Source organism: Orbicella faveolata, unplaced genomic scaffold (assembly GCF_042242905.1).
Source record: "Orbicella faveolata isolate gen_17 unplaced genomic scaffold, um_ofav_v1 contig_3, whole genome shotgun sequence".
In the NCBI taxonomy this organism is placed as follows: Eukaryota; Metazoa; Cnidaria; class Anthozoa; order Scleractinia; family Merulinidae; genus Orbicella; species Orbicella faveolata.
In genome coordinates, this window is record NW_028301558.1 from 8,892,501 (window position 1) to 8,902,662 (window position 10,162).

The window sequence follows — 10,162 nt, forward strand, 5'->3', positions numbered from 1 at the left end:
TAGAGTACTCACCAAGAAAATGTTCTGGACAATGTTGTGGTGGCAATCCCTGCATTTCACTGCTATGGTCACAAGGTCTCATGTCAGGTGCATGAACGGTTTTTTAATGTTTTTGTGTGATATAATTATGTTAATTGTGACCATGCCCTATATTGCAATTATTGCAATTATTGCAATATAGGGCATGGCACAATTAACTTAGATAGCCTTTGCATGTCTTGCTGTTAGGTTTTCCTCTCATTTCGGTTGACTTGCATGGTAGCAATTGACAAAATCTTACTTAATTTCCATTAATGTTTGGGCAGGTCGCATATAGTGGGAAGCGGCTGGAGGGCTTTGGTTTGAGTGATGGCAAAATGATGGAAAGGTTGTGGTCCTACTTAAGGCCAACATCAAAGATCACGAAAGAGATGACTCCTTCCCATAGAGTGGATACATTGACTGACTTTTTAGTGCATTATGCCAAAAAGTCTATTTCAAACATTGGTGTGTGTTCACAACCTGTATTTGAAGTGATCTACAAATAATTGCTACATTGGCAATAAGTATTGTAATAAAAATAACTTATATTTACAGGCTAAAAAATGGCTTAAAAGTTAAAAACACTGAACGTTCAAATACAAATTTGATAGTTGACAGGAGTCCTTTCTAATTGGTTGTGCCTTGTTATACATGTAGGTGAACGTCTCTGTGACCACTTAAAAAAAGCTGAGCAAACAAAGAAAGAAACCAAAGATCAGCTGGAATTGCTTCTTCGTAAACTTAAGGAAACAGGTTTGGTCCTAGTGCAATTATCGTGATAATTGAAAGTGGATACGGCTGCAAGAGTACTTCTTCAAGTATTTCAGACAACATTGTAATTCAGTAATGCTAAAGAAAGGGCTAATCATGACTCAATTTCAAACTACGAGCTTGAAAAATATGCAATTTTAATTATCAATTCGATTCATTGGGTACTGGAACAGTAAATTTTGTATTTTTTGGTTCGAAATTATTTTGCCAGTTTAATGTCAATTGTCTGTTGTTTAGTTAGTGATCCAAAATGATTATTGGCTTTCCACAACTGCAACTGCATTTACAGGTGCAAAAGTGGAACTAGCAACCGTGGAGGAATGGACAAAAGCAGAAAAAGAATCCATCCTTCAGGAATCCGCAAAGACCAATACAAAAGCTGGCAAGTTTCCATTAGTGAAGATGCTCCCAACTGAACCATGGTCATCGTCATTTTCACTATGATGGTTGCCATTATCATCCTACTGATTGTTAAATTGATACCGCTTATCATTATGGTATCACAACGTTGACCATCATCCACGTCTGCACCCATAGCACTGCGATATAATACCATTGCTATTACCATTGCCATCACCAACATTGTTATCTTAATCACTGCAATTATTTTATTTTACAGATCGGTCTGCTCCAGCTGGATATCCGGAAAAGTTAAAACAATACTATACTGTGAGGTAGGGTCATATGAGCTGGGCCGTTTGTATTCTTGTAGACTAAATGCTTTTTGCTCTTTGATGGTAGAGACAGGCAACATAAATAGGCCAATTTGGATATATTAAGATACAGCTCGGAGCAACAGACCTCAGCACGAGGCTCTTTGGAATAAACTGTGGAGTTTTGGGGGTTTATTCTCCAGAGCCGCACAGTGATTTCTTTTGCTTTAGGCTGAATTTTTTAGATATCGAAATGGGGCTATTGCCACATTACTTACTGGATTCTCTTTTATCTTAACCAACCAGTTTGATAATGATCTCTTTTTGTTTTACTAATTTCAGAACAAGTCTTTCCGATTGTGTATCTGGTTCTGACACGTGGCAGATCTTAACAACTCAATTAAACCGGTAGGGTAACTCTTTTTAGCGGATCTAAAAACTTGACCGATCAACATCCTACTAAGCGGTGCTTCCCTTTTTTAGCTTGGACGAAGAACTTAAGAAAATGGAAAATGGTGGGCGTCGTTGGCCTCCCAATAGTGAGACCTACCTGAGTTACATTAGGGAGCAAGAAGATAATCGCCGAAGGAGTTTGCTCCTTTCTATGCGCAACAAATGTTCCGAGAGGTGGTTCCTTTTGCAGCTAATGAAAAAGTATGCAGGTAATGTAATTATAACTATACATGAAAGCATCCGTTTTTATATCAGCTCCTCTGTAAGTGTGTGAGTACACATCGTGCTCTCATTTTCCAGGTCCAGCTATGTTATGGTGGACACTAAACTAGTGTATGCTCGGGAAATTGTTGTCAGTGCTATGATGTCATCGATCCGCAAAGAAATGGTACCTGTGCCAATGATTGTCAGTACGCTAATGTACTCGCAGCAAAGAAATGCATGTCCTTACTGTGTTTTTTCTCTTTACAGATGGACAAGCTATTGCCAAAAAGCTCTGTGGTCAGATTTCAAAGACCACAAGTTCAATGCAGCAGCTGATTAAGCAGTACGGGCGGGGAGAATCCTTCAAGGGATGCAAATATCCTCAAAAGATCGTCCTCCAGGAAGCATTGGATATCACTTCTTCCTTATGGAATACTCTCGATGATTCCAGTTTAACATCGCGTGGTGTACCCTACTGCATCAAACGGCAAATCATTGATTTAAATCACGTACTGAAAAGATGTGCAGAAGAGTCTGATCTCATCAAGGAAGAAATTAAGAGAGTCGGCACTTTTTACCAGCGTCAGCTTGACTTTCTAGATTCCTGGTCAAAGCAGTTAGCGGGTGGCACGGATTCTCACGCCCGCGGTTTGCTGTCCATTGTCCTGTCCAGGCACGACGAACTGGAAGCATTCTCGATTCATCTCCAAAACCTGTTTGCTCGATATAGTAATGAAGGAGAAGACGCAGAAGCAGGTATTTTAACGGAAGAAGCCGAAAGAAGTGATGGTGGTCGCCTTGATGAGGAGCATGATAATGATGGTGTTGATGATGATGATACAGATGATGACGAAGATGGTGATCAAGATGATAATGAACTAGAGAAAGAGGATGTCCTTGAGGATCTTCGTTCAATTCTTAATGCCGAATATGGCAGCGACGATGATTCCGACACAGACCATTCTGATTCCGACTCAACGTGAGAGTCTTTTTGAAAGTGGGAAACCTATGATTTTCGCTTCCCCAACTTCAACGGGTGAAGAAGTCACCAGAATTGGAATCTTTAAGGTCTGTGTCGGTATCTATGTCCATCTTATCCACACTTTCTGTGGATAAGATGCTTGTCTGTGTAGAAGCTTTCGTCTACTGTATAGGAATATGAAAAATAGCTACGTAACGTATTAGTAGTTCGCTTGCATCCATATACATTGTAGTAAAGTTAGTAAACTAAGATAAGTAACTTAGGGACGGTGCCAACTAAATACAAAGGTTTTTGCGCCAGGGTAGGACCACACGGAAAAAGTAGACCTTTGCAAGGGCTATCGGAATACACAAAGGAAAAAGGGGGTAGCCACGCATTTTTTTCGAGATAATTAGCCTTGCATCTCAAGAAAAATGCTGACACCAGCATTTTTCTGAAAATGGATGGAGAGGATATTTCTTCACAACTTTCCTTTGAATTCGCCTTTACATACAGAAAAGCAGTCACATTTATAAAGATCTGAAAACTACATGGTAGATGGTAACATAAAAACCATTTTTGGTATGTTTTTAGGAACAAAATCGTTGTAACAGCACTTTTAGCGTCTCTGACAGCCTTCCTCTGTTTCAGCTAAAACACAGTCTAAATATCTTTGGCTTACAACCAGAAACTAATCACGTGCTGAATAGGTTTGCCACTTCCATTTCATAACATAAAATATAGGGCTAACCACGCGTTTTTTCAAGTTATTAATCCTTTTTGATACTTTTTACGGTGCCCGTTACATTTTTTCCTGTCACCTCCCCAGTAAGTAAAACATTTGCGTATCTCGCACTTGTTTTGCGCGCGCACTACGCCATCTGTAGGTACATGTTTACAGTTGGATTTCAGTATAATTTCGACAGATAACAGCTAGTTTTTCAGGTGCAAGACGTTAACAGTTCGTAGTTCGCGATATGCTGCTGTTCTGGTGTTCCTGGTTTAAGTACAGGTTCATTAAACTTGATTTGGTCACAGTAGGAAAATTTTACTTTCAATTTAGTCGTCTTTAGTCGTGTACTTGGTAGCGTAGTTGATTGCGTCATGTCAACCCAGCGCGCGCGTGGCGCTTAAACCATGGCTTGCGTGATGCGCAGAACGTGTGCGCACTAACAAAAGTAGGCACCGTCCTTAAGGTCATTCCCCAGTATTGCACTGCGCATCCCTACTGCGCATAATTTCACGCGTGATTAGCGCGCGCGCATTAAAAAATGGCGGCTTTTTCTTTGGGGCTGGACCTCGTCATGGAGGTAAATCGTCATTTTCGCGAAAACGAGTACGGTGACCTATCATTTTTTCTGTTGTGTTGAATTGAGTAATAAATTTCTCTATGTAAAATAAATATGGGCCAATTCTCAGTGTTGAGAAAGAAACAATCGTCGGAAACGTGATTTTAGCAAGCAATCGTGACTATAATCATGGTGCTATTGTAAGGATTTATATGGTATAAACAAGGTGCTGTTGCTCCTAAACGAACATGGGGACCCCTCATTTTTATTTCCAAATTTTAGTTCCTACAATATAAACAGTCAATAGGCAAAGTATGACAAAAATCTCAGTGCCGGTTCTATTTCAGTGGAATGACCTTAAGTAACTAAAGGTAAAGGTTAAGTCTGCGCACGAGCCCAGTAGCCCATCAGGCCGGAGCTTACCCCGGTTTATGTAGCATGAATATTTCAAAAGGGCAATGGTGTCTCGCACGGCTGCCCTTCTGCAGATTTTGCAAGTCGATATTGCTCCTCCCTTTTTTTCAGTATAAAACGGAGAAAGAAACCATAAAGGACACTTAACCACGGATAAAGAGGATATCGAGGTGGTAAAAGCAACGAACACCACCTCCGTTTTTGAGGTCTTCAGTTCTTAGAACACGGAAATGTTACAAATTCAAATGGATCGAAAATGGAATTTTTTCTAACGACTTCAGAAATAACTACAATACGGTATTGATTTGCGTAATACAGTAATCGCTCACCTGATTAGTGTATTTTATAGTAATGATGAACTAAATTCAAATAAATGTTACCTCGATCTTACCAGACAAGTTAAACACCAGCTCTTTTCTATGTGAAAAGCCGGGCCAAAAAAGTAGTGTTGAAACCTTGGTACATTTCAAAACAAACCGTAATGGGCAATATTCAATACATAAACGCCACATAGGCGCCAAACTGCACCAATAACTGTCCAAACTGCAGTGATTTGCCAGGAAATGTAGGGGAAAAGTTCGCCGTTTCCGTCACTTGCTGTTGAATCACTGCAATTCTGTTCATTCATCCTTGATTTTGGCGTCAGCTTCGCATCTCGAATTCTCCCACTTTCAGGTAATATATCAAACACGAGGGATGGCAGTATTTCATCGGGATATCCAAATACCGAGAATAGAGTTGAAAATAGGACTTGTCGCGAAGTTTTTTTTGGCCGAAATTTGAGGTGATTGGATAGCCGATGAAACACTGTCTTGAGTGTTTGATACAACTTCTCAATCGAAAAAAAAAAAAATGCAAAACGAAGGAGTAAACGGAGAATGGAAATCGTCCAAATCTATGCTAATTAAGACCAGGTATCCAAACCTCCTTCACGGTTGTGATTTTCTTTGTTTTAACTTGATGAATTGTTAATGAGTTTGAGAAGAGCTATTGAAAAACGTCGCCGTTTCGGGCATTCCTCAAGTTTGTCCAGCCGTTGAATTTTTCGCTTAGGATGATTACACTGAAAAAAGACCGCGAAGGTTGGCACAGCCGTGGAAGGAAGCCATAACCGCCATATGGGATTTTCGAGCAAAGTGTTGTAACTTAGTGTTTGTTGTAACTGTCTCATCAACAGCTAACGAGCTGAAATTTTCAACGATAATAAACCACAAATTAATTCTAGCTTTACACAAATAACTTTAACTTTACAACTCTTACCGCTAAACTTTGCAGATATCTGCAAGTGACACATATAGTTAGCTAGCTTGTGAGATAAATTAACTCTCAATTAATTCCAAATTTTAATGAAAGCGAAGCGGATACCACACTTAATCCGAAATTCCACTATGTTGGCTATCATTTAGAAACCGGAAACTGCAAAGGACCGCATACAAACTACTATCGTGTTGCGATCCTGCCTCATCATTTCTTGTCATGTTGGTGTCTCGAAACGTCTTTCACGTAGTATCAGCCTTGCAGTCTTTTCTTTGGCCTCATGTTCCCGTAAAACGGTTTCTTATTTATATCTTCCTCTTCCTTACAGTTAGTAAGGCCAAACGTGGCACGCTGCTAGCACGAGTCTTGACGTTGCCATGGCAACCAGGAACCAATAAAACGTGTTTTTTCGGAATTTTGCTGACTCAGCGAAAAAAAGACCAATTTTAAGAGTATCAGTCAACAGGACGTGCAATTTTGCGCTATTCTGCCAAGTTTTGTGATTCTGCGATGTTTCTTGTGTTAGATACGCTGGTTTAAAGTTGATAAAATCTGCATGATGTTTCTTTTACAATGCAAGTATTCGGACTTTCCAGTGTAGCGAGGATTTCAAAATCATCCCATTTGATGTTGTAACGGGAAGAGATGACATGGTCTGCAACAGCGGCAAATGGGACCAATTTGAAATCCTCGCTACTGGAAAGTCCGACTTGCATTGTAAAATTAAAGAAACGCTGTCGATCAGTGACTTATAACCCTCACTTATTATGCATATAAGACGTGTTTTTTAACATTTCTTATTTCTATCTTCCTCATCCTTAAAGCTATTAAATTTAAACTTGGCACGCTGTTAGCGCAAGTCTGATTCTATACGTCATCAAAAATTGATGTTGCCATGGCAACCTGAAACCAATAAAACGTGTTTTTTCGGAATTTTGCTGACTCAGCGAAAAAAACGATCAATTTTAAGAACATCAGTCAACAGAATGTGCAATTTTACGCTATTCTGCCAAGTTTTGTGATTCTGCGATGATTCTTGTGGTAGTTACGCCCTTTGAAAGTGAAAAAAACCTGCATGAGACGTGTTTTTTATCAGTTTCTTACTTCTGACCAGTTCCTCGTCAGTAAAGCTATTAAGTTTAAACTGGACATGATGATAGCACGAGTCATCCAAAATCGTCTTCCAAGTCTCTGCCAATTGATCTATAAGGCATTCGTGTTTCTCTTCCGGTGATGCTCTGCAAAGTAAACTTTCAAGGTGTCCCGTGTTCCTTTTTCCCCAAACTCTATGCTTAAATCCCACTGTCACGATTGTGGGAAATTGTCCAAATTTTAGACCATTTGCCGTGAAATAATTGCAACACGGACGTATTTTGTCCAATATCGGAAATTATCTTTTTAATTGTAACACTTTTATCCCATAGGTTTTTACTCATGTTGATATTATTTTAATTATATTCTATATCATAATTTACTTTTAATTTTATATTAGTCGAGCGTTTTTAACACGAACCCCTGGCTCGGGACACTTGGCGACCACTCCCCGCGTCTTCTACGTTGAATAAACTTACTTAGTTACCTAATTACTTAGATGAGACCTCATTCGCAGAACTCCTTGCTTAAATACCACGTTCACTATTGTGCGAAATTGTTTAAAGTTTGTAACCTTTTGTCAGACCTGTATGCTGAAACCCCACTAACGTGTCCCGCGATTGTGAGAAATCGTCGAAAGGTTGGACCATGTACAGTGAAATGATCTCACTCTGATTCGTTTCATCCATGGTTATAGCTCATTCGCACTTATCATTCTGCAACGCTACGGGTTATACATTGTCCATGAAGATATTGGTAGGGTGTTACTTTAAAAACCTTTACATGTTGAAGGTTTGAAAGGCGATTCCGTGTAGAGCGTAAAGATTGCTCTCTGAATAAAACTGATCGCACTTTGCGGCCACGATTTAAACTACTAAAGGTAACTGAGTAAAACGTGGTTTTGTCCAAGTTTTCTCCTAGCTCCAGCTACTTGATCTTACCGCTCGGTGATCATCGAAAACCTTTATTGTGTGGTATCTGACTTTATTTTCTATTTTCAGGTTTCAATGAAAGTCATTAGCTTATAAAGGTGCAAAATTTACCTTGCAGGAATTGAAAGTCTTCAAACGTTCATGTTAGAGCTTACCTGAAAATTCCGCCCCAATTAGTAGAGGGGTACACCGTTCATTGTTTTAAGAGAATTTTTTCCTCTGTAAAACTAATACCGTAAATCCTCGAATTAGTGCCCGGAACGCTTATTTCAAATTTAGGAGAAGATGGGGGCGCTTATTTAATTCTTCCCAAATGGGGGCATGACATGATCATTTCTTTAATACATCATCTGCGCTTAAACAAGCTGTTTATCGACATAAAAAGCTGATCGTAAAGTTAAAATTGCGGCACCACTAGTACTTAACGGGTCTACAAACTGAAACAATGTACAAATCTAATACTACACGACGAAACCAATACATCCTTTGTTGTCTCTGTACTCGTCCACAAAATTGGGGGAGGGGAGTCTAGCTACAGCAGTTAAGTTGTGCGCGCGCGATGTACGACACTTGAAGCGGCGCGCGCTTTTGCAACAAATTTGCACACGCAACATTGCGCAAGTTTTCAACGGGTTTCCAATTTAAGCTGTTTTACGCTCAGTTACTATACTTTGTAGCCTTAAGAGTACTATCTTTTAGTCATTGGAAGTTTATTTGAACGTGTATTCAGTTATTTAAGGCTTTTTCATTTGTTTCGCGCGTACGCTACCCTTGTTTCTAGGTCTTTCTAGTAAGTTCTGTGGTGTCGCGAAAGCACACGCGTAGCGCCGCCACACCCAACTAGCGTTATAAAAGAGCGGTTTTTTCGTTAGCAAGATCTGTTAATTCACCGCAAGTTAAAAAGTTTCTCCAAGTTTATCATTGTTCGCGCGTTCAAGGCAGCACCAAGGTAATTACTTTTTACGCTAGTTTAGTTTATGTAAGCGGTTTGTATCTTTAGTCGTTTAAGATCAGTTTCATTGCTTGTGAATTGTAAATTTAAGTCTTAAGGTTTTAGATAAAGTCAAGTTGTTTACGACATCGTTTTACCGTTACTGTAAATTGATCTTAAGTTTTGTCCTTTCATTTTTGTAACTTTCGAAGCGTGTGAAATATATTTATATCCTGTTATTTTCGCAAGCTAATTTGTAATTTATTTGTATCTTTTATTTTAGCTATTACGGTGTCTGTAGAGTCTTTAAAGAATTTTAATAAACAGCAGTTTGTGAACCGACGTTTAACCAAATCACAGAGGGGGTGCTTATTCATGGGGGAGGGGGGGGGGCTTATTTTCCATTTTGGTCGATAGGAAGGGTGCTTATTCGAAGGAGGCGTTTATTCAACGGGGGGGGGGGTGCTAAATCGGGAACTTACGGTACTCGTTAATATCTAGTTAGACAACTGTCTAGAGAAAGGTTCTGTGTTAGTGACCTGTCTTTCCTCAGAACACACCACAATTCCACAACGATATACAAGAACAGTGCAACCATGACGAAAAAACAAACAATGAGGTTAATTTTATTCTCAAATTAAATGATCCACTTTTTATATCACTCTCAGTACGTAATAATTCCGTTTCATTTTTAAGGAACGGAATAAACAGGTGTTGTTGACAAATTTTTTTTCCCAACCCAAACACCCTTCGACTAGTCAACAAACTGTTAGAGCGAAGTCATGCGAATTTGATTAACAAAAATGCATGTTTCATACGAAAACTTGAACAGTACACTTCGACGTTCAGTTTTGGTATCATTCTACGTTGTGGCCAGATATGTCCAGGATTGACCACTAATCAGATGCAAGCTATTTATGGTAAGCTGTACAGTAACCTCGTTGATACAAGTCTACTGAAATACCTATAAAGCTGTCAAATATGAAGTGATATGAAAATGGCAAACAACCTAGCCAAAGATGAAGTAGTAATGTGTTCAATCCTAGACATAAGTGGTTGTGGCACTAGTGTGCCACACTATTAGAAACACTAGTCGGGTGACAAGGTAGACGCTATAATGTAAAGGGAAAAACTTAACAACGACCAACAGTCCATGCTACATTAAAACAAGATGGCTGCTGGGC

The 10,162-nt window shown here is 39.4% G+C and overlaps 1 protein-coding gene across 1 annotated transcript in view; it reads left to right on the forward strand.

Moving 5' to 3' along the window:
• LOC110054943 (uncharacterized) overlaps positions 1 to 4,499 on the forward strand; it is a gene marked incomplete at its 5' end in the record, with an annotated part of 8,732 nt that extends 4,233 nt beyond the window's left edge. Inside the window, 8 exons of the mRNA XM_089298391.1 lie at positions 4 to 87; positions 306 to 486; positions 679 to 774; positions 1,082 to 1,174; positions 1,412 to 1,466; positions 1,788 to 1,853; positions 1,929 to 2,107; positions 2,370 to 4,499. Of these exons, the coding sequence (XP_089154517.1) occupies positions 4 to 87; positions 306 to 486; positions 679 to 774; positions 1,082 to 1,174; positions 1,412 to 1,466; positions 1,788 to 1,853; positions 1,929 to 2,107; positions 2,370 to 3,085 (1,470 nt within the window). The remainder of the gene's footprint in view (positions 1 to 3; positions 88 to 305; positions 487 to 678; positions 775 to 1,081; positions 1,175 to 1,411; positions 1,467 to 1,787; positions 1,854 to 1,928; positions 2,108 to 2,369) is intronic.
• Positions 4,500 to 10,162: the final 5,663 nt, after the last annotated feature.